Genomic DNA, 24,994 nt, shown 5'->3' on the forward strand with positions numbered 1-24,994 from the left:
TGCCGTGGCTGGTTCTCAATCCTCGGCCTGCCTGACCACACTGGGGGTTTTTTTATCACCCCTCCTTATAAAGACCATTTCTCCCCTCAAGTTCTGCCCTGGTCCTCACAGCTGTCTGATTCCTTTCCGCTCATTCCCTTCGACTGGTTCTTTAGCCCCCTTCTGCCCCTAAGTGTGGGTGTCCATCAACAGAACATCAGGAACTTAAGGGCAGGATTCTTTGGCCTGATCTCCGAACAGATCCCCAGCTCACAGCCTTGCATTTTACTATGCGCTCTGTTGTCGTTCAGGCGTGTCTGACTCTCTGGGACCCAGGCCTTTCTTGGCAGAGACACTGGAGGGGTTTGCCACTTCCTTCCCCAGCTCATTTGACAGATGAGGAAACTGAGGCAAACAGGGTGAAGTGACTTGCCCAGCTAGGAAGTATCTGAAGCCAGATTTGACCTCAAGAAAATGAGTCTTCCTGACTCCAGGTCTGGTGGTCTACCCACTGCACCACCTGGCTGCCTAATTACCATATACTCACAAAGCTTAAAAATGCCTGTGAAATTGAATTGAAAGGCTCAACCCAGGCAAGGTCTGTCTGTCTGTCCACTTGTCTCCTTTCTGTCACTCCCCCCTCTCCCCCATCTTTCTCTCTTCTCTCTCATTCTCTCTCTTACTCCCCCCTTCTCTCACTTATCTCTCTCCTTCCCCTTCCCTTTCTCCTCTGTTTTTCCCTGCCTCTCATTCTGCCTCTGCCTTGTTCTCTGTCTGTCCTTTTCCATAATCTTGTCAGGTCCCATATATTAGATTCCTGTGTCTCCACAGATAATTACCATATCTATAACGCTAGCCCTAGTCCATCCTGGATTCTAGTACCATGACATCAACTGCTTGCTGGCTACCCCACTGGAATATTCCGTCAGCTTTTCTGTCTTTCTCATCTTACCTGTTCTCCAAGCCTCCCTACTCTAGCTAGAGGTACCACTATCTTCCAAATCCTCACCCAGGGTCGTCATGTCAGTCGTCCTTTACTCTGACCTCTCCCTCCTACCCATCCCCACACAGATTTGGAACTTGCTGCTGTTATCCTACACAACAACTATCCCTCAGCTGAAGGTCATCTGCCAACTTGATGAGGCATGCCATTTATTTCATAAGCCAACTAACTAATAAAAACGTGAAACAGTACAAGGTCAGCCCCCGGCTTCTGCTTCTTAGCAGCTTCTCCTACCTGGGCCTTGGGAAGCTCTACAGTCGATGATTTCCAAGCTCACTTGGCCTGTAGAATAGGGTGGTAGCAGGGTTCAGAATAGGCAAGACCGGGCCTAAAGAGCTGAAATGAAGATAAATGTTAGCCTGAAGGGAGGTCTCAAATTAATATTTTTGTAAGTGATTTGGTTAATGACCATGATAATTATATTGCTTAATTAAAGCCTAAGAATTATGTTCACAACTAGCTTTCACCCCACTGTGTCTCCAGCTCAGTTACAACAGGAATTCTTAGCCCTGTTTTGAAGGAGGAAATGAACCCCCTCTTTTTTATAGGTGAGGAACCTGAGGGCCAGAGAGAGGGGGTGGTGACTCCCACTCCCCAACTCTCCCACACCCATCTACCCCCAGCAGGGGTGACTGCTGTCTTCTCAAACCATCGTCTTTAGTCACCAGTTTCAATGTAAACTTCTTGAGAACAGAGGTCCCTTATGGCCTCGATGTCTCAGCAGCTGCTGGTGGTCTTCAAAGGGCATCTCTCCAAGCCTTCTTGGTTTTCTGTTTTGTTTTTTAGCAGATGAAGGTAGTGGGGCCCAGGGAGAGTCAGGGAGGTGTCCAGGTTCCCACAGGTAGGAGGGAGCAGAAACAGGCTTTAAACCCAGGTCCTCTGACTCCACAGCTACCCCATTTCCACTGTCCCTCACTGTGATTGAATTGTTCCAGATCATGTAGTTAGGAAGTACCAGAACCAGTCCTCAAACCCCAGTTCTCTGCCTCAGGGTCCAGGGCTGTTTGCCTACTACCACAAAGCCTAGCTGAAACTTCCTTCTCGAGAGTCTGTGACATTGTGCCAATTTGCTGCTATCATTTATTTCCATTCCAAGCATCTGGCTGAGCCTCTACCAGCGGCCACAGCCAAAAACAGAAATATATCCCCCTCCCTCTGTCCACCCCACCATTGAGTTCTGGGGGCTTGGGAGGAGTGCAAGGAACAGGGAAACCACCCCTTCAAGCTTCCCAGGCCCTCGTGGCTTGATCCAAAAGCCCAGCACGGCTCTGCCCAAAGGGAGAGGACAGAGAGGGGAACCACCCGATGCTGGTGAGGCCAATTCCATCTGCTGCAAGTTATGACCTCTCACCTACTTGTACCCCCAGGCTCAGCATGTTCTACCCTTACTGCTTCTTGCAGCCAGACTCATTCCTTTGGCCGGGGCCCCTGCCCATATGATTTGTAAGGGAACAAAATGCTTCTGCTGTGGTCTCCAATCCAGCTGAAGATCACATTTCCTTCTCAGAACCACGTGTCACTTTTTAGGAAATTTTTTGATTTATAAGTCAAACGTCTTTCACCTTTCCTAATCCTTAAAGCCAATGGTGTCTGAGCTGGCAGGAAGCACAGGGAACATCTAGTCAGATCTCTTCATTTTCCAGGAGGCCCAAAGAGGGGAGGAAGTTTATCCAAGGTCCCAGAGCATGTTTCTGAATAAGCCCATCCTAAGACATGATTCACAGCTGGAGGGAAACTTCAAAATCATCCACTCCAAAGCTCTCATTTAATAGATAAGGAAACTGAGGTCAGAGACAATCAGAGACAATTAGACCTAGAAGGAACCAGGCATTGTCTATTCTAACCCAATTATTTAATAGATGAGGAAACCAGAGGGCACCCTGGGGAAGTGACCAGCTCAAGAGGCCAGTTAGTGAATGACAAAGACAGTATTGGAGCCCCATCCTCTGCCAAACTTCAGCATCTTCCATTATACCGAGTGAAGTGATAAGGCAGAGTCAGGTCTTCAACCTATGTCCTACATCTCCATGGAGCGTTCTCCAAACTCCCCACCCCAGATCTTCTGCCGCCGAGCCAGGGCTTCCCTCAGACACACTGCCCTCCAAACAGCTGAATATCTCAAATGGATTCACCTGGGATGTAAAAACAGTCTTGGACCTTTAAGTGGGGAGTCCCAGGTAATAGATGGGTTTGGACCAAGACATGCCAGGAAACACCCTTTCCGAAGGCGTTTGCTCAAGTCAGTTGTCCTGGGCAAAGAAAGTGAACACAAATCACACCACCCAGGTGCCTTGTGGGGAGAAAGGGGCAAATATTTTATTTAGCTGCAAAACATTCTTTTAGGTGTAGTTTGAATGAATATTATCTTGCTGTTCTGGACTTCCTCCTCACCTCATCTCTTAATTTTTTCAGAAATCTTCCATGAAATCCATTCTGCCATGCAGGCAGGGTAATAGATCTGTGAGGGCAGAGAGGTAGCCTTCTTCCTCCCGAGGCTACCATGAGGCATCTTATCCAAGCAGAGAAAGTTGGGACACAGGGGCTGGCATTAGACCCTGTGGTGGTTGTGGAAGGCAGGCGAAAGCCCAGGGAGATCTGTTTGTGGCAGAGCTGGGAAGTCTTGGTCCCTGGGTGGAGCTTGCCATGCATCTGTGTTCGTGTTCCCCTGTATCGGGTGGGTCCCTGGAGAATTGTGCCATTTGTGAGAATGAGTAGCTGGCAGACGCAAGACCTGGATTTGGAGAGAGGAAGGCCGCGGCTCACATCCCATCTCAGATGCCTGTCTCAGCTTCTATCTCATCTGTCAAACGGGAATAATCCCCATACTGCCTAACTCATGTGGTGGTGGTGGTGCTCAGGTGGGATGGTGGATGGCAGCATGGATGGTGAGCTGCATTTGGGGTGAGGAGGAGCTCAGGTCCAGCCTAGCTGTGCGACCCTGGGCTCTCTCTGGGCCTTGGTTTCTTCACCTGTAAAGTGAGGAAGCTCCATGACCCCTTCCAGCTCCTGTTGTCTCTGTGAAGCACTCTGCAAACCTTAAGAACCATATAGATATCAGTTGTTATCATTGCTGTTGCTAGGAGAGTGACTACCATTAGTATGAGTTGCTGGGTCACAGGATTTCAGGGGCCTTGGAAGGGACCTTGGTGGCCAGAGAGTCCAACCTGAAAGAGCCTCCCTCTATGACTTCCCCCACAGGTAGTCATCCATCCTTGGCTCAGAGATCTCCAGTGGGAGCTAGCCCACGACTGCTGGCCATACAGGGGTCACAGTCACACAACTAAGGGTTAGGGCTTCTACCTCCCTCCTGGGGCTCTTTCCAAGATGCCACTCTCTAGTCAAGTGGGTGCCCTGCCTCTCTTTAGGCAAGGGATGGGAAGGTCAAGACCATTCTGACTGGGGAGAACAGGGAATGCTTCCCAGAAGCCCTGGGCTTAGCGCACACCAAAGGGCCAAGAGTGATGACCGCATGTCACAAGTTCAGTATCTTGGACATCGGGTTCCACAACAGGTTCCCTCCCTGTTCTTTTGAGCAGCCTGTGTCAGAAGCCATAAGGACCTTGTAGTCAGAAGATGCTGCCCCCCCCCCATCGCTTGGTTCCTACCATGTCAGGTCTAAACTCCTCAGGTTGGCACGTAAGGTTCTCAACCACCTGGACCCACCTTTCTGATCCAACAGCATCTCCCAATAGTGTCTGGTGTGCTGCTCTACTTGTCATCAGAGCATGGGAAGAGAAGCCAATTCCTATGGGAACCAGCCAGCTCTGGCAGTGCCCTTGGTCACTTGCTAAAGACTTCCCTGGGCTAGCTGATTTTTCACTGTTAACCAATTATCTCTAAAGGCAACAGCTTCAGGAGCCATACCACTATGGCCAGGGTATGGCCAGCCCATGCCCCATCTTTGCTGCTTCTTGCAGCCCTGACTGGATAAAAGTTTCCTAGAGGAGCTTTGAGCATGCAGGGGATTCAGTCCTTCTTGGGCTCTCCTGTGCCCCAGCAAGCACCCTCTACTTTTTCAATGCCTTAGGCAATCCCCTGGACTATGCTAAGACTCAGTTTCCTTATCCATGAAGTGTGATAACAATGATAATGTCCCCAGTCCCCCACTGTTGTGATGAATGTGCTTTGTAAATCCTTACTGCGCTGTAGAAACAGGAGCTCTGTTTGCACCTCTCCTTTGCAATGGTAACAGTTCCCCTTGATGCATGGGTCACATTCCACAGCTCCAGGCATTGGATCCTAAGTCCTGCGAGGGGAGGGCCCTTATCTCCTTTATCTTTGGTTTTGCCCTAAGAACTGGCACAGCATTTTCTACATCGAAGGCAGCTGCTGATTATTTACCCACTAAAATCAATCGATCACTTCTTCACGGAATGAATGCCTTCCTCCCTGCCTCAAAAAAAGTGTGCTCATTCTAATCCCACCACCTAATGCCTTTCTCTTTTTGGAGTCAATAAGTGTTCAAGAGAATGAGATATCTTCCCTTCCGTGGGGGAGGGTTATCTTTCACAGGATTCCCGGATTGAGAGCTAGAACTGAGGTTCATTTAGTCCAGGGATCATGGTTTATGCAAAGGCCTCCAGATCATTAGCCTTGTGGACTAACTGACTGACAAACCCTAGGGTAAAATCCAGCCTCTGCCACCCCTGTTAGAATGGCCAGGAGTAGAGCACTGAGCCCCGTCTACAGCAGTCAGTGGGCTCAGCTCTAAAGTGGGGGGAATGATGCCTGTCCTTCTTAACCTCATGGGGTTATCAGATAAGTTCATATGGGGGTCCATACAGGTTCAGTAAACTGTAAAATGCCATCTATGTAAATGTCAACAATAATTATTTCAAATGAGGAAGCTAAAGCCCAGAGAGGGAGGGGATTTGCCATGATCAGGCGACTAGCCAGGAATCAAACCCAGAGCCCCTGACTGTGAAGCCTTCGCCTCCTCCAGGACACCACACCAGTGACCTCACTAGTAACGCTCATACTGGACCACAAACCACACCACGTATACCCCAGGTTCAAGGGAAGGCAGGAGATCGCCATTTGTGTGAGGAGGGCTAAGGGGAAGACATGCCAGGGACACCAGTGGGGATCTGCCACAGACAAGGTCTCTGCATGTGATAGGGGTGGGCGGTGGGAAGAGAGGCCAGTGACCTCACTAGTAACGCTCATACTGGACCACAAACCACACCACGTATACCCCAGGTTCAAGGGAAGGCAGGAGATCGCCATTTGTGTGAGGAGGGCTAAGGGGCAGACATGCCAGGGACACCAGTGGGGATCTGCCACGGACAAGGTCTCTGCATGTGATAGGGGTGGGCAGTGGGAAGAGAGGCCAGTGACCTCACTAGTAATGCTCATACTGGACCACAAACCACACCACGTATACCCCAGGTTCAAGGGAAGGCAGGAGATCGCCATTTGTGTGAGGAGGGCTAAGGGGCAGACATGTCAGGGACACCAGTGGGGATCTGCCATGGACAGAGAGGCCAATGAAGGGTAGAGGGCACCCCAGACTGCCATCTGGTGGCATCCTGGCTGAAACAATTATAATCACTGAATGTCAAGCTTTATTGTGCCCAATCTACTAAAGGCTTGAAAGTGCTATTGGTCTACTCTGAGTTCAATCCCAGAAGCCCAAAGACCAAAACAGTCCTGGTTTCCCTGACCTAGTTACAGCTCTTCATCCCACTGGAGTGGAGTGGACTGAACCAAATAGAACTAAAGGTTGTCTCCCCCCACGGCATGCTCCTCCCCACTGAAAGCCCGCATGGGTCACAGATCCTGGCCAGTTCCATTTCTGATCTCTCATTTGCCTTGTGACCTCGAGTGCTCAGTGTCAAAAGGTTCCCTCTCATCTAGATGGAAAGGGCATATCTGGAGTTTGTTGTGAAATCAGGGCAAAGGACAGTACGCAAGTCTGGGAGGTCAAGTTTCTTCCCGTCAGCTTTCCACTAGTGTGGCATATGGCACTAGAATTCAAGGTAAATAACATTCCCCAAAGGCTTATTTCTTAAAAATGCACCTTGGGATGTTCCTTTGGAACCATCCCCAGTTCTGGTGCCTCAGGGGCTGGGAAGAATACAACAGGCGGTTTTCTGAGTGCAGTCAGATTGACAGCAGTGCCATCTCCCCTTCACTGACTACAGGGCTGCTTGGTTTAGCTCGCCCTGCATTCCTCTGTCTCCCTAAAAAGCCTGCTCCTTTGACCAATACACACCCGGCAGAATTGGTGAGGAAGCACTCCAAGGCACTCTTGCTCCACTTTCAGCCTAAGCTTGGCTGTTAAGCAGTCCTATTTAGTCTGTACAAAGGATACACGATGGCCAACCCAGGAAGGTAAGTAAGTCATGTTGGAAAAGTCTAATATTTGTGTTCCCGACTAGAACTACTGAGCAATTTATATCGGTGACCTTCTTTACTCTAGGCAGGGGCCATGTGCTGAGAGGCTAGGCCCACATCTGGGGGAGCAGAAAATAGGAATGGTTATCTGAAACAGTCGTAGAAGCCGTCAGGCTCAAAGTTGAAAGGTGGGTCAGAGGTCAACAGTGTGATGTGGCAGCCAAGAGAGCCAATGTTATCTGAGGCTACATAAGAGAGTCGAGGTGCCCAGGACATCATTTGGGCAGTGATACTCCCATTGTCCTACACTCTGGGCAGATCTCATCTGGCCAGAATACTATTTTCATTTTGGAGTAGAGTAATGAGCTGCCTCAGAGCACCCAGGGGTAGGACTGGACACCACCACAAAATTAACAGGCATGTGCCAGGAACAGCGTGAGGTGATAATGATGTGAAGACAAAAACGGAAGCAGTCCCTCCTCTCAAGGAGTTCACATTCTGCCAAGGAAGATAACATGTACCTCTATCAGTATATTATGAGGAGCTGGGGTGACCAGGGAAGGCTGAGCCTTGGAGGAAGTCTATGCGGTAGAGGTGAGGAGAGGATGAGGGCCAGGCATGAGGACAGCCAGTGCAAAAGGATGGATGCAGGAAATGGAGAACCATATGTCAGAAGGGCAGTTTGGTTGGACCACAGAGCGAAGGAAGGGGAGTCAAGTAGAATAAGGTGGGAAAGATTAGGCTGAGGCTGAGTTATAAAGTGCTTTCAAAGCCAGAGTTTAGATTCTGTTCCAGAAGCAATAATGAGCTGCTGGCATTCATGAGTAGAGGAATGAGATGGTCAGATCTGTGCTTCAAGGACACCATTTTGTCAGCTGCATGGAAGAGAGACTGGAACGGGGAGAGATAAACTAAGAGGCTGGTGCAGCAGTGTAGGCAAGAGGTGAGGAGGAGGCAAGGTGGTTGTTGGGTGAGTAGTGAGAAGGGGACGGTGGTGAGAAATGTTGTGGAGCTGGAAACTTGGCAAGTGATTGGATTTGTGGGCTGAGGGAGAGTCAGAAGCCAAGAAGAATGCTAAAGTCATAAGAACCTGGAAGAATGATGGTGCCCTTGACAGAAACAGAGAAATATGATGAGGGGGACCAGTCACTTGAAGGAATTAGGGATGTTTGGCCTCAGGACCAGAGGGCTTAAGGGAAACATGATGGCTACTGTTTTCTCAAGCATTTGAGAGCTGGCCATATGAATGAGGGATTAGACCCATTCTGCCTATTCCCAAAAGACAGAATTGGAGAGGGGAGGTAGAACTTGCAGGAGCAGATTTAATCTCAATGTAAGGGCAAACGTCCTTCTATTTGGTAAGATCATGAAAATGCCCATCACCTTTAGATGTACATTAGAGCCATCCCAAAGTAGGAGGTAGTGAGTTCCCCTTCACCAGCTGTCTTCAAGCTTCATGATCACTTTTTGGAGAGATTGTTGGGTGGATTCCTTTTCAAGCAGGGGCTAAGCTGGACGGATTTTGAGGTCCTTTTTCTACCACCCACTCAATGAATGACTCTCCTCTAAGAATCTCTAATGGGTGTCCATTTAGCCTCCACTTGGACACGCCCACCTTACAAGGCTTCCATGGTGAGGCTGCTTTGATGAGAAAGCTCTCCCTCACTGTATTGTTGACTCTTGTTATGCTGGTTTTCCTCTTTGGGACAAGCAGCAATAGAGACCCACACAGTGTTAGGACTAGCTATTTCAAGCTAGTTGCTTGAACAAGAGGGCAATGGGAGGCCTCTTCCCAGCAGAGGCAGATTCCTAGCTCATGACCTAAAACGAAGAACTTACTGGCATAGATAAACCATAAGCCACTGGGATGTAAACTCCAGCCAGGCTCTGAAAACTGTCCTGGCCACTTGGTCTTGATCAGGATTATACCTCATTATTCATGCTAGGGGAAAGGAACTGGAACACAGATAATCCAAAGCAGTGGGTGATCACACAAGTCAGTGCTATCATTTTACTGGGGAGAAAAGACAGGACCAGAGCGAGGGAGAGACTTGTCCAGGGTAACAGGGGGGACAGAACCAGGGTTCAAATCAAGGTCTTCTGACTGTAGAGGCCAGTGCTCTTCACATACACATGCACACCACGTGCACATGCGCACACACCAGGCTCCATTTACGGCTGAAGGGCTTTTTCCCCTGAAGGAAGAAAAGAAAGCAAGATTTCCCTCCTTCACTTAGTTTCACTCAGGCCCCCCAAACCACACCACAGCAGGACAGCCACAGCCCAGAAGCTTCTAGGGTGACAAAGGAAAGTCAGTGTTGCTGCAGACAAGCTACACACACATAACAGAACATCGATTGCATTATTGTTCCACTGGGCAGCTGGGGTTATAGTTAACGATTGATCTTCTTCCCCCAGTGCCATGACTTTGGTTTAAGGGACAGGATATAAAGCTACAAGATCCCTTAGAGATCAGTTGCCTACTCCTCCCCTTCCCCTCCCCCCACTGTAGCCCAGGACAGTCAAATGCCTTCCCATTACAATTACCTTCCAGGTACCAGATTCATTAGCTGAGTTCCAAGGACTATGCAGATTCTGAACAAATGTAAATACTTAGGAACATAGAGGCTGGAAGGAACCTTTGAGATCAGCTGGCCCAATACTGTCATGTTACAGATGGGGAAAGTGAGCCCCCAAGGGTTTAAGTGATTTGCCTAAGATCACACAGGGAGCACGTTGTAAATTCAGATAGACTCAACCCCAGGTCCTCTGGCTTCGAATCTTGTGTTCTACCCACTTGCGGCTTCCTTCAAGGATGAAACTGAAGCACAAGGGCTACAGAATTAGGAACAAGCATGTGGAGAACTGGATAGCCAACAAGAAAGGCGGAGCCACTATCAAGGTGTGGGCAGCATAGTGGAGCAAGGCTGCTAGAACCCAGGAGAGCGCTCACAGTTAACGCAGCATATTAACAAGACTGAGGAGGAGGAGGAAGAGGCAGCCACGCCAATAGAACAAGAAAGAAAAGGAGTAGGAGGGTACAGGAAAGGAGCCGAGCACATAAAAGCATAGGATGGCACAGCTCTAAGGAGCTTTAAAGATATCTAGTCCAAACTTCTTGTTTTAAAGATAAGAAAACTTGAGCTCTCGAGAGGGTGGCGTCACACAGCAGGCTGGTGACAAGCATGACTTGAGAGTGTGCTCTTCCTGACAATGAGGGTCAGGGCTCTGCACCACATCTTCCCATGAGTTCTGTTAGCCAGAAGCAGGCACACCTATCAGAAAGGCGAGACCCAACTAAATCAGGTGGAACAAGAACTGGGCACACAGCAGAAGCTGAGGCTGGAATAAGGGCTTGAGGTCTCCAGGACCAGGCAACACAGGAGAGCTGGAAAATCCCTTTGACACAAGCAGTGCAGCCCCACCCCTCTGGAGCCGGAGCAGCAGCTGCCCTTGGTGCTGAACAGCAGAGAACTTAGAAGACACTTGACCCAGGAAGCCACTTGGGGCCCAGCGCTACAGATGGGCGTGGCACCCTGCAAGCTGGTCACTGTGCCAAGACTATGCACCCTCTTCTTTCTAGTATAGTATTAGCCTTGATGTGTGCAGACAGGAGACCCATTTCAATGACTTAAATGTGCATGGCCAACGGGCTAAAATCTAATGTCTCCTGACCCCTTTTGAGGCTTCCTATGCTGTCCTCATCTGGTCTTACATTCTGTCCCCAAAAGTTTAAATCACGGAGATAAACACAATTCGCCAAAATGAGGCCCGTGGACATGATGCACAGGGCCAAAAAGACATGACAATGGATCTCAGTGGGTGCCACAGTATTATTGACAGAGAAGCCAGATTGACTATAAGTTACAGTTGTGATGACAATTTACCCATTAACAGAGACACCATCAGTGCTGGAGGGCAGGAGGGTAGGGGGCAAGGGGGAGGACTTCTGCAGATGGTGGAATAATAAAGCCATGTCATTGATTAAATTTAATTGGCAACATCTTTTCAGCCCAATTTTGTTTTTCTCTCCTCCCCCCTCCCTCTCTCTCTCTCTTCCTCTCTCTCTCTTTTCAGAGGGTATGAACTGTATGAACAAAGATCATGGGTGCGCACATATCTGCCGAGAGACGCCCAAAGGTGGGGTTGCCTGTGAATGTAGGCCTGGCTTTGAACTTGCCAAAAACCAGAGGGACTGCACACGTAGGTAGATGGAGCCTGATGTGTCAAATGCCCCCCAACCTGTCTGCTTTGCCAAAGAAAAGTATTTCTGTGTTGCTCTCTTCATGCTGCCATTGTTTTCCAGAGACCAAGATCATCAGCTAGCCTTGGGGGAGGGGTGACTCAGAGCCTGATAACAAATGGTGGAGGCATAAGTTCCAAGGTTCAGTCCATAAAGTCTTTGGTTCCTGCTGTTTTGAGGGGCTGCTTCCCCATTTCCTTTTCCCTAGAAACAACCCAAATCTGTCCCTGGGAGCAGGAATGCAGTACACCAGAGTGTCTCTTTTCTAGACATAGAATCTACACCCAAGTCCTCCCAAAGTAGGAAATGACCCCGGGCTAATGTTTTCCCCTATAAATGGCACTCCCACAGAAGACTATGAAACCTGGAATCTAGATGAGCTGATATCTCTGTACATAGAGCCAGGCTGAAAGAAAAGGGTGTGGGACATACATGTCAATAGGAAGACATGAAAAGCAAAGGGCATTTGTCATTTGCATCTCTAGAGCTTCTATTGGTCCTTGGGAATTAACAATATTGGAGCACGGACCAGGAAGTGCTCGAGTAAAATGAATAGGCCAAGCACTGCATGGAGCTCACCCCACTGAAGTTATCTCACCTTTCAACATGGGCTTCCACTGTCCCTGTTTGGATTTGAGAGCAAGGGGAAAGACAAGCCTGAGGATACCCATTCAACTGGCCTCTGTGTGCACCTGAAATGTCCCAAACTGTACCTCCAGATGTCTGGCTGGAGAGGCTGCTAGATGTAGCTTCTTATCTTAGGGCATGAAGTGCCAGGACTTTGGCGTTCTAGGACCCAGGATTTCCTCAGTGTAGGTCCTGCCCTCACGGCCTTAGATCACCATTAATCCCCATGCACTGTCTGTAGATGGCCTTTGAGAGCTGTGACCATTCTGAGTCCAGTCTAGTGAGGCTCTGCCTCTCTGACCTTAGCTACACTTGGCCTAGTGGGGCAGGCCCGCAGTCCATCACTGCTAGACAGATTTCAAAGTCCTTCCAGCCTGGAATAACCCATCAGCACATGGGTTTCCCTAGGATAGATTTCTAGATCCCAGGGCCCCTAGAATAGTACCTCATGGGAGATGGCCAAGCTAAGGAATATACAGCAATAAGGATGTTTCTTGTTCAGGCCCATCTGCCAAAGAACTTTCTCTGCAAACAAGATCTGGCAAAAAATTATCAGGAAGGATTGACTACCTTCCAGTTCCATTCCCTTGTGGCCTCTTCTTGGCTAATGGGATATGCTGGCTTGAGGTCAGCTCCTCTTCATCAGATGGGTTACCCTTCTCATGTGTCTTTAAGGCCATATTGCCAAGGTCCCTCGCCCCCCCCACCTCTGCCACAGATAAACTGTAAGGAAAAGGAAATGATGGTTCAGAAGGTCTGTCATTAATCTTGTGACACAGACTTACCACTGAGAAATCCTTTTGTTGCCATCCTGGTCCCAGACCTTGAGGAATTTGGCAGCACAGCCCAGCACAAAAGGTTCCCCGAAGGAATGCTCACAGTACAAGGAGACATACCCACAGACACTTAGGAACATCGGGCCCTGCAGCTAGCATGTTCTGCAGTGACTCAACTCCTCTCTCTCTCCTCCAAAAATACAATTTTCTCTACTGAAACGGTGATGCTGGCTGACTGGCCAATATCAGAAGGAAAAGCCCAGCTTCTTGTCTGTGTGTGCTAGCTGCACGTAACCTCTGCAGGGCAGAGAGAAATCTTGGCCAGAACCATTACCTTCCCATCCCCCATAGCTCAGCTGCACTGTCTTCCTTGACACATACCTATAATTTAACCCAAATTCAATAGGTAAACCCTGTCACGTGTCTATAAGGAGTTGTAAATTATTCATCCCTATTCAATTCATCGTCCACCTTTGAAAATGCAGTTTGCAAAGTGGATACTTACTCCTCTGGCCACCATTCGATTTACTGGACAGCCTTCCAGCTGTAGATGATTCTCTCCCAAGAAACATGGCACCATTTAACTTCTCTTTGCTGTTTGAAAGCAATGAGAAACAAAATGTCTGAGAAAATCACTGAACAGGGACTCTATGGAACAGAAGTAGCAAAGCTTAAGCCTCAATGCAAGTCATTTTGGCTCTGGACATTCTTTAAATGAGGCTTTTATTCATCTGGAACATGCCATTTGGCCCTGAGGAACCCTGCGGAGAAGCAAAGAATATATGCATAGTTTCCTAGGAAGAGTTGATGCCTGCATTTTTCAGGCACATTCCAAAAAGAGTGTTTCTCAACCTTTCTAGAAGTCCAGTGATCATATCTTCCCCCACATTAAAAAGGCTGAATCACGTGCACTCATTTTTGCCCAGTTATAATGAACTAAAATGAGTTATGAAAATAGGGGCATGGTCTCTTGAGATCATTAGAGACCTCTTTGTTATTCCACGCCCAAAGTTGGGTCCAGAAGAGAAGACTTCACATTTATAGCCTCTTCTTGGTCTCCATTAGCCTGGAGCTATGACAATCTAGGGGTATGTTTTCTCAATTATTTACAATGCACATCAGTTAAATTTCAGTGCAAACAAAGGTATTGTTTCCCCCTCCTCCTCCTCACCTTAAGCATCCTGAGTCTGAATTGGCCCTTTACTGGTAGAGTACTGGGCCAAATTTGGAGAAGCAGCGGCTTCTGGAGCTATGCCATTGCTATGGAGGTCTCATCAGTAATGAAGCCACTAGTGAAGGCAGTTGACAGGTGCAGGTCAGTGTCTATGCGGTCTCAGCGCACACCTCCTGTGATCTGCTGGCCCTCACACTTAACTAAACTGTCAGGAACCTAAAGCTATTAACTACAAGGGTTTCTGACAACCTGAAAAAAAGAGGGCAGGGCAAAAGAGGAAAGGGTTTAAAAGGTGGTATGGGGGATGAAGCTACCATTGACCTTGGAACAGAGAAGCAACATTGCCTGCCCCTTTGGTTTTCTCTCTATCTAGAAGCTGGCCCCGTACCCAGCATAGCCAAGTGGCTGCATAAGACTCTCCCCAGAGACACACACAATAAAGGGGAACACAAAAACAGACGGAAAAGGAAGCCACCCAAGTAACCAGGCTCTTCAGGATGGCACGGCTATATCACAAAGAGGCCTCAGCCCAGAAGTGCAGGCTGTCCTGACATTTATATGTTACTTTCAGGCTGCCTAAGAAATTGAGAAAGGTTGATGCCTTATGAGAGGTTTTCCCCCCAATGGCTACGACCTGTTTGTCTCCAAAGATCGAGTACTCTGACCTGTAATTGGTAACCCTTTAGGGCCCCTTTAGGGATGCTAAGGAGGACACTGTGTAAGGTACTCTCTGAATTATAACAGCTCTAATTTCAAGGGAGTTCAGTAAGACCACATGTAGCATTTGTAGTACAAACCAGAGCTCCCCACATAGCAAAACAACGTGGTAGAAAAGTTCCTCACGCCTGTAGGAAGGGCAGAGACCCTGTGGGGGGCCTGGGCAGGGTGTCGAATCACCTAATTAATGTAGTGCTATTCAACAAGCACATAGTAAATGCCTACCATGTGGCAGGCATTGTGCCAGGCACTGGACACAGAAAGACAAAAAGAAAAGAGCTTGCATTCTACTGAGAGAGACAATGTGTACACAGGGAAGTCAGCACAAGATAAACACCAGGCATAGTCCTGGGCAGCAAGCACATAGCAGGCATTTAATATGAAGCTTAGATTCTACAGGAGGGAGGGAGGGAGGGGAGAGGGGACATTGGGAGGTGAAACTGCTGCAAAATGAGTCAACAGTCCTTGGTTAAGCTAGTTCTTTCTGCAAATCTGCATTCCCTTACACACGTGGGAAAGAGAAGAGGCACTGAAAGCCCCATTGGTGGCATTTCAGAGCCTTGCTCGCCATTTCTGCTCAAAGTCCTAAATTATGTGGAAGGTACTTGGATTTTTCCTGGGCCTAGAAAACACCTGGTGGCAAGCCAACAATGATGTCCCTTTCCCAGGGCCTGCTCCCTTCCCCGAGGATTTCTGAAGCCCCCAGGGTTACCAGGCTACTTCCTGGTTAAGAATGCAACTGTGTTTGGGACCCCAGACCAATCAGCTCCACCCATCAGGTGCACAGACAGATAGTGAAGGGAAAGACTGAAGCCCTTGTTATTCAAACAATAACTCTCCAGCCATTGGGTTGGTTTCTTATTTACCTTTCAAAGAGTTTGGCCTTGGAAATTGGTTCTGTAGACTGAAGAAGCCCACCCCATGATTTCGGCCAACCTAGAGGGCAGGTAAAGTCAGGAACTGGTCTGCTCCATAAAGGAGCTGGAGACCATGACAAGTCATAGTCATGGCACAACTGGTGTGCTGTGGGCACCTCAGGGAAGCATGGAAGAGTAAAGGAGAAGTAATTCCTCTTTTCTGAGCCATTCTTTTCCTACTTCATGAAACTTGACCTTGAGCAATATGATAGACTCAGACACTCACGACTTCTTTTTTCCTGATGAAATGTACAATTTAATTCATTTTTTTTCAGTCAGTGGAAATAATTCCCACCCAAATCCTGATCTAAGATTCCCTAAATTATCCTTCTCTAATAGATAACATAACAAACTTCTGAGAAGTTAAAAAGTTAATGGATTTATCAGATAAAACTTAGTCAATTCAAATGCCAATGATCTGGAATGATGGTCATTCGGATAGGGACTAGGGTTACCTTTCTACTATCCATAAGGAAAGGGTTGGCCAAGCAAATCAAGGCTAAGGGGCAAGATGTCTGTAGGAAGTGGAGGAGGGAAGAAGGAAGATTGAAGTCACTTAAGAAGACAAATTATTTTGAATGCCACTCTAGAAGCATCAGCCTCAAACAAATGAGCAATATGCTAATTACAAATAATTGTTATCTGTCTATCAAAGTTGATCCCTTAAGGAACACTGTTAAGAAATACTCTCTTATCCCAGTTCTATTTGCTATAGATGCTTACTTTTGTCTCTTTCTTTGGAACTATGTATATATATACATATGCCTACATATACATGTATATATAAAGGCATTTTTTTAAAGAACAAAGCAAAAGGTAGACTTTTCGCCAGATCACACTGCCTGTGCCCTCCACTCACAGCTAGTCCAAACTGATAGACTTTTACTATCTATTTCTTGGAATATTTCAATCCATGCATAACAGTGTCATATGGTGTGTGTCTTAAGCACGACACATTATAAGAACATTCCAGAGCTCTAGGTGGAATCGCCTTCAGCCGCACTAGATTTCAGAACTAACATTTGGGTTGTTATGACTTAGATCTGTTCTTGTTCAAACGTAGAAAGAGGTCATCAGGAAAGAAAAGAATTCTCAGTGTGAACTGGGAAATCTAAGTCTCACTGGCAGGCCATTCCTTCCTTCCACTCCAACATGTTCTAGAGATGGCACGGGTTGTTTTTCCCCCTAAAGAGGGGGCAGTATTTTCAAAGGTTTTAGGAAGTGTGGGGAAGAGAAAGTTATTTATTCATGTCCCATTCCAATTTCTTAATGAAAGAAGAGCCTCAGAGATTTTCTTTAAAAATATACAGCTGACAAGAGGTCAGAGAAATGAAAAAGATGGTGATATTAATCTAACCAAGAATGAATCTTCACAATGTTAATTCTCTTTTGCTTTGAAAGACTATAAAATAATAATAATAGTAATAATAATAATAACAACACAAGACAAACACAAACACAAACTAATCGTTTTTGTTATCATTCTGTTTATATACACACGTACATTTTGGGTATAACTAGTAACCTGTAACTATGGAAACGGAGGCTGCCAGCACACCTGTGATGACACTGATACGGGGCCTGTATGTGGCTGTCATCAGAAGTATGCCCTCCACTCCGATGGCCGGACATGCATTGGTAAGTAGAACACCACTTGAAGCCAATGTTGTTACACTGCCACTAAGAGAAGAGTGTAAGCCCTTTCCACCCTAGTGAGATCCGAATCACTGGGCATAAGGAGGGGATTCAATCGAGTGCAATGTGCCAGCAGCGATTAGTTGATACCAAATTTTCAAAGGGAAATAGCTAGATAAGCACTTGGCTATTACGTTTGGTGGCACACACCTGCATTGCTGAGGGTGGGAACCATTCCATACCGCTTTTATTAATGTCACTTGAGAGCTCGAAGCAAAGAGTTCATTGGGCACTTTAATTTCGTAAGTGTGTAGCTGGATCCATTCTTAGGATCTGCTGGTTTGTTGCATGTTACATGTTGCTACAATATTTTAAATAGCTCAGAGCCCAAGAATGAATGTTCTAGAGATTGATCATAGTCCAAAATGGTATTCAAGTCATGGTGGAAGTGGTTCGTATGACGTATCTAAAGATGTCACTTATAACTGGCTTTGTGTTCTTCATTCATCTTGGGAAATTTGGGAAAGGACCCTTTTGGCAACTAGTCCATTGGAGAAGACAAAATGGAACTAGTCTATTTTTAAATTGGCCATACTAATGCCTGCGGTGTTTTCCTAGGTATCAGTCAAAAGGTAAACTTTATCAAAGAAATGGGAGAAGGCCTACTGATGATGTCAGACAGGTGTTTGGCTGGGAGAGGGAGGAAGAGGGAGCACAAATATTGTTTCTCATTTCCCAGCCAATAAAGAGAATGTGATGCTACCCTTCCCCTCCCCTCCCTCTATGGATTTTCAATCACGTGAATTTGCTTCTACAAAAGAGGTTTCATTTGCACAATGCTGAATTTCTCGCACAAAATTGCTTTTTATTTTTTATTTTTACAGTCTGTAATTTCTTTCCTCCTGATGCACATTCCTGAGCCACAGCCTGAATATTCTTACTGGTTTCATAATATGACTAACCCTCTTTTATTTGAAAATAATGGAATTCTTAAATATGAAAAACAGGATTTTCAAAGTTCAATTACACTTCCAAAACTTCCTCTCTCTCTTCCTCCTTAACATTAGAGAACCAAAACTAAGTTCGGTTTGATGGGGAAAAGAGGTACCAGTTCTTATCTGGGCCTCTGCAATGTCTACTGGGGGTGCTCTTTAGTCACTGAAAAAGGGCTGCAACAGGGGATCCCAAAGCATGCCTGACAGGAAGGTTTGGGGGTAGCTCAAAGGCCTGTGTTCCCTCTTGTGGGAGACAGGGCAAACCTAGGCCAGCCCTCCTGTCGGCACATGGGTGCCACGGAAAGGGAAGAGGCTGATGCCACGCTATAACCTTCAGTCCAGTGATGGAAAGCCCACGGTGCTGCTCATGCTGCTCCCTGCCCCGCACCGCTGTCCCCACTCCCACCCCTAAGACCCACCCTCACCCTGCCCTTCTGTGTAGTGTCTTCTTAGAGAATACTTCTACTCCATTATCCCTGCTTTCTGGTGATGGTTCCTGATTGCCTGTCTTGTCTGAGAACTGACGTGCATTATTAATTATTTCCAAGGGCCAAAACAAAACAAAACAAAACAAACAAATGTAAGCCTCTATTGCAGCCTGATCCCATCTAGAACCTGTTGCCGACCCTCTCATTACAACTGACCCAGTGCAGTGTCGTGTTGCCACCGACCTCCATCTGCCCCCCACCTCAGCCTCCTCTCTCCGTCTCCACGCCTCACTGTTTGCTGTCTGCAGCGCTGTGGATGCTGGGCATCACTGCGGGAACGCAAACATCTGCAATGCCAGAGGAGGACTCTGGCTCTTTGTCTAACACATTTTGTCTTTGTTCAGCTGACTTATCCTGCCCCCCCCCTTTTCTTTCTCCTTTTTTCTTTTCTTCTTCTTTTTTTTTTTAAATGTTTGCTGCATGTGAAAGTCCCCATTTGGTTTGGTTTTTAAAGTAACTTTCCTTGCCTCCCCTTCCTTGCCCCTCCCTCAAATCATTTTATTTACCCAGCTGCCGCTTCCCTCTGGGTTTGCCCAGATGAGAAGCCTTTCCACTTCTTTTGCTTACTGGTCTTCCTTTTTTCCCTTCTTTCCTACCCTGGGAATGACTGTTTCCATATATTTCTAACCTAGCATAGGAAGGCAGCCCAACTAGCCTTTCCCATGATCCTCTGGGAAGCTTCTCCATCCTGCCCGAAAGCCCTGCCCACCAGGAATGACCTTCTCGCTCTGCATGCTGCATGCTCCCAGAATCACCGAACCACAAGTCTTCCCTCGTCTCCCCTGAATGTGTAGCTCATAGTGTCCTAGAGACAAGCAGGCAACCAGCACTGCCCCGACTGGTATCGGTTTTGGTTGGGTGTGCATGTGTGAGCGTGTGTGTGAGAGAGACAGAGAGCGAGAGCAAGAGAGAGACAACTGGTTTTTGTTTGTCTGTCTGTTTTGTTTGTTTAATCTGCATGCGTGTTTGACACAATCTTATGTCACGGTGTGCCAGACCCATGCCCTGCCATCACCGGATCCTCTGCTCTGTCTCTCCTCGGCCCTTGCCAGGGGGAAGCCTTCTTTTCTGTCCCCACTGGTTTCCTCCAAAGGCCTGCTTTTGAATTCCTGTTGCATTAATATCTCTCTGGAGCACTTGGGCCCTATCCCACCCAGGCTCGTTTTCTGTGTGCCTGTCCCTCAGTTCATGCCTTTGTTTCTCATCCTCTCTTTCTCCCCTTCACTTCCGCTTCCCTTCAGCCTTTAAAACAATCTCAAAGGGGATTTGTCCCCTTGCAGGGGTTCAGTGCTCTCATGACTGAGTTCTTGGTTTTGGCTGGCCAAGGCCAAGAAACTGTCTTAGGCAGTGGAAAACTGGGCTTCTCATTAACCAACTGCTCCGTATTTGTCCCTTACTTGTGTTTTAGAGAAGGATGAGGCTGCAATTGAGAGTACTGAGTTCAATACCACGTCAGTAGCTGATGTGGACAAGCGGGTGAAACGGCGCCTCCTCATGGGTAACACTTTTCTTCCACTTCCTTTGTTGTGCTGCCACTTTTCTCCACGTGTGTGTGTGTGTGTGTGTGAGAGAGAGAGAGAGAGAGAGAGAGAGAGAGAGAGAGAGAGAGAGAGAGAGAGAGGGAGAGAAGAGAGGGAAGGAAAAGGGAGAGGGAGAAGGAGGGGGAGGGAGAGAGAGAGAGAGGAGAGGGAAAAGGAGGGGGAGGGAGAGAGAGAGAGAGAGAGAGAGAGAGAGAGAGAGAGAGAGAGAGAGAGGAAAAGAAAAAAGAAAGAAAGAAGAGGGAGGGAGGGGAGGAAGAGAGAAATGAAAGAGAGGAGAGAGTATGTATGTGGAGTTTTGCTCATGGGCTGAGCTCATCTTTTTCTTTTTTTTCTGTTAAAATTTTTCTTGTAAAATTTTCACCTACCTCAAATATATTCATGTGCTCCCCTTCCTGCCCTGCCACCCATAAGCCAGAGCTAATGAATGCCCAGTGATCTCTGCCTATAATGAAATGTTTGCAGTCAATGCCTTACTAATGTCACTGACCCAGCAAAGTCACACTGAGGCCCAGCAGCAAACCCTAACACTACAGATCAGACAGCTAAACAGCATGTTTCTGATCTCTGTTTCCCCTAGTGGATGGAAAAGCCCCCCTTAGCAGGTCCATATACCAGGAAAATAACTTTTTCATTGCCTAAATGCCTGTGGCACTTAAAATGATCATATCATTCATCCCATCTGTTCAGTGCTCCATCCAACTGTCTGCCCAGCAAACATTTGCTGTGTGGCTACTAGATATAAGATGCTACCCTAAGCATTCCCAAAAGCATGATGTGATTAAGACCCTGTACCTGTTTTAAGGAACACACGATCTAACTAGGGAATGACATGGACAGAAATAACAAAGTCAAAACATCACAAGTGCACTAGAGAGACACGCGTCACTGAATAAGTATTTGCTGAAGTAAAACAAGAGTTCAGATACAGGAGACATCCCATCTGATGGAAGAGAGCAGGGAAGGTTTCCTTATTAAGAGACCTTCATCTGAAAAATCAAGACTCAAAGAATGGTGGGAATTCTCAGTCATCTTGGAGGTTACTCCAGTAAAAGGAGATCTGTTCAGGATCCCCCTCGTAGAATCAGGCAGGTCAAAGGCTCAAATCCAGGTCTTCTGAGCTGAAAACAAGGGCTCTGTCCCTATTATTACATTTCCAACTGGCTTGGACAAGACCATCTCAAAGGTTCCCTTCCAGCTCTAAAGTTCTATGACTGACTGAATAAGGGGCTTGATGAACTCTAAGAGCAAATAGCAAAGTCTTGGGCCACCAAGGAAAAGGCTTCTTGAGTTGAAACATGAAGTACATGTTTCAGGCCATCTAAAAAAATGGCCCTAGTGGTTTAAAACAGAACTTCAGAATCCAGCCCACTTCAAGTGGGAAAAAAACAAAATCCCTGAACTGTAGAATCAGAGGGAGGTGAGGTAGGCGCCTGGTCCAACCTTGACCTGAACAGAAATCCCCAGGCATCCCTGGTAACTCACTGGTCACCAGCCTTTGCTTGGAGACCTTCGATAAGGGGGAAGCCCTTTATCCCTCTGCCTCTTTGACTTCTCTGGAGTACTAGTCTCTAAGCTCCCAGAGTGCAGACTCTGGGTTTGGGGGTTGTCTGTTTTGGGTGTTCCCCCACTACCCAGAGCTGAATGCCTTCCTTATACAGCAAGTGCTAAAAGCTTGTGGAACTGGAGACAGGGACTTGTAATCCAAATGAGAGAGCCCTGGCCACATGGCCTGCAGAAGGAAAGGTCTCTCTCTTCCTGGGCTCTGTTTGATACGTGGGAGAATGAAGTGAGGGAGTAAGAGCACGCTCTGCAGTTTCACTCACCTAGAAGCAGAGGCAGAGGCACGGGACCCTGGTTGAATAGCCATCATGCAAAGGAGAGCTCTGTCGAGCCATGCATTGAACTCAATAGCCACTGGGATCTTCGATTTCACAGCTCAGATTCAATGGGTGTTTACTAAACACCTCTTCTCTGCCAGGCTCTACGCTGGGTGCTGAGAGTGCCAAGACACAAATCAAACAGCCTTGGCCTCTAAAGAGATTCCGTTTGACAATGATATTCTGAGATCATGGTTGCGGGACTTAAAGGAAGTTTCATGAAGAGGGGACCCTTAAGAAAAGGGCCTTGGAAAGGGTAGGATAGCACGAGGAGAAGATGATCAAAGAAGACACTCCAGGCAAGGGGAATCGACTTGAGCAAAGGCCCCAAGGGGGGAATAAATGCACAGTATGCACAAGGTCAGCCTAAACTGGAAAACAGATTGGATTTGCAGTAAGGAAGTGCCTGCATTTGAGTGCAGGCTCTACTCTATGTGTGAGGTTGGGCAGGTCACCTAACTTCTCTGGGCCTCAGTAAAACTTGGAGGGCTACAGAATAGATGATTCCAAGATCCCTTCCAGCTTTAAAACCCCAAGATATTATGATTTTATAGAGTAGCTGAAAATATTACCAGATAAATAAGATGAGGTCTGTCTTAGGGGTCCCAAAAGTCAGGGGAAAGAGTCTAAACTAGAGTGGCCATCAAATGGAGAAGTATCATGGGTTCCTGAAAGGGGAGGGACATGACATGAGCAATGTCTTACGAAGAGATGTCTAGAAGCACGTGCAGAATGGCTTTGAGGTAGACCACACCCAACTGGCTCCAGAGAATCGTGTGATGGGGAAGTGGCTAAAGCAGGAAATCTGGATTCCTCTGTTACTAATCTGTGAGGCCTCAGACAAGACATTCAGCTTGTCTGGGCCCCGAGTGTCCTCAACTGTAAAAGGATGAGGCCAAATGAGGTGGAATCAGAGGCCCCTTTCTGTTCTCACATTTTGTTCTTCAGTATTCTAATCCTCGGACTTGAGCTGGACCTTGAAGGTTGGGTAAGATTTCAGCAGGCAAAGATGACAGAAAAAAGCATCAAAGGTACAAGGGATAGCACAGACCAAGGCAGATCAGGGGGAGGGCACGTCGGGAGAAAAGCTAGTCTCCCAGGGTGCTTGAGATGAAGGAAACATGAAGAGGAAGAGTGTGAGAGAAGGCTAGAAAGAAAGGCAGGTGGCAGAGGTAGGTGGTCATGGAAGGACAGGTGGAGGAGTTCAGGCTTTCATCAACAGGCAATACAAAGCCACTGAAGGTTTTTGTGCAGGGGATGCCATGGGCTTGAAATGAAAGAGCACAATCTTGTAGAGGTGGAAGGGGCTGAAGAGGCCGACTGCCCTTTTTGCAGCATGGAGCCTGAGGCCCAGAGTGACAATCATCAACTGAAGTGAGACCGTGTGACAGTCGGGCTGAAGCCCAAGTCTCCTGACTGACAGTCCACTGCTTTTTGATATTAGAGTTCACCAAGGCCCCAGGGCCATCTCTGTAGATGTGTTCATCTTCATCCAACCTTCTTGGCTTTGGGCCAGATTCTAGCTGGAGTCTGGGCCAGTGGCTACGATGGCTGACAACTCTGAAGAGCTTTAAGGTCTATAAAACACATTCACTCCATTATCTCCTTTAATCTTCATAACAGCTCTGTCAAACAGATGCTATATGTATTATCATCCTCCTTTTACAGAAGAGAAAAATGACCCACAGAGAGGGGAAGTCACTTGTCCAAGGTCACACAATCTGGAAGTGTTGAAGTCAGGATTAGAACCCATATCCCTGCAGCCTCCACGGTTCCTCTCCTTACCTCCTCCCTATCTTGGGTTGTTTGTGTAGGGACAGTGTGGTTCCCCAGTGAGATTCTCTTGACTTTGTAAATGTAACAGAACTCTGACTATTTTTTTCCCAACATGCATGAGCAAAATTCCAAAATGGCTTCAAACATAAATTCACTGATACCTTATTTCAGTATATCAAGGATTTGTGAAGTCACTAGTAGTCCCTCCATGGATACAGACTGAGGCCTTCTCTGTGGCTTAACAGACACTCAGAGTAGCAAAAGATTCACCCCCTGGTCATGAGCATCACTGCACTTAGCCAGGCTTGTCCTCAGGCAGCAGGCCCACGATCCATTCCCAAGTACTCAAAACGTTCCCAGCTTTGTGGGATGTGATGGCATAGCCTTGGAGAGAGCAGGGTCATTGCTGCAGGAGGCATCAGAGGAGGATGGTGGTGAGGATGGTTACCATACCAGTACTATGTAACAACTTCTGACTCACCTTGAACCATCCATCTCTTCCTTATGGGAGGCTGATCACTGTAATCTAAAGAGACAAGTGGGTGAGGTGGGCAATCCCTCGATGGCCAGGGTCATGGGACAGCCCTGCAGGAGAGGACTTAGTTCAACAGCGTTGACGACTTGCTTAGAGAGCCAGGGGGCGGGGGGCAGGTAGATAGCCCACACTTAGATAACTTTTCTCCAGTGACAGGGCATTCTCTCTGTTTGCATCTGCATCCCCAGCACTATGTTGGGCACCTACCAAGCACTTAACTGATGATTATAGCCTGCCTTGGTGGGGTGGAGCTCACATGAGACAACATATATAAAGCACTTGGCAAAGCTTCCAGAAGTAGAAAATCCTAGCTATTGGTATTCTCTCACTGGATCTCAGTCTCCCTGTCTATAAAATGGGGACAACTGCACTGTC

At 47.4% G+C, this 24,994-nt stretch overlaps 1 protein-coding gene across 3 annotated transcripts in view; it reads left to right on the forward strand.

Moving 5' to 3' along the window:
* The window catches only part of SCUBE1 (signal peptide, CUB domain and EGF like domain containing 1), a 257,400-nt gene that overhangs the window by 149,236 nt on the left and 83,170 nt on the right, over nucleotides 1-24,994 (forward strand). The window contains exons 5-7 of one of the 3 annotated variants that reach the window (XM_020982814.2): nucleotides 11,396-11,521; nucleotides 17,294-17,410; nucleotides 20,299-20,388. In XM_020982814.2, coding sequence (XP_020838473.1) covers nucleotides 11,396-11,521; nucleotides 17,294-17,410; nucleotides 20,299-20,388 — 333 coding nt within the window. The remainder of the gene's footprint in view (nucleotides 1-11,395; nucleotides 11,522-17,293; nucleotides 17,411-20,298; nucleotides 20,389-24,994) is intronic. The other 2 variants (XM_020982815.2, XM_020982816.2) reach the window with 2 other exon arrangements.

The sequence above is a fragment of the Phascolarctos cinereus genome, unplaced genomic scaffold (genome assembly GCF_003287225.1).
Source record: "Phascolarctos cinereus isolate Bilbo 61053 unplaced genomic scaffold, phaCin_HiC Scaffold_1;HRSCAF=81, whole genome shotgun sequence".
Lineage (NCBI taxonomy): Eukaryota > Metazoa > Chordata > Mammalia > Diprotodontia > Phascolarctidae > Phascolarctos > Phascolarctos cinereus.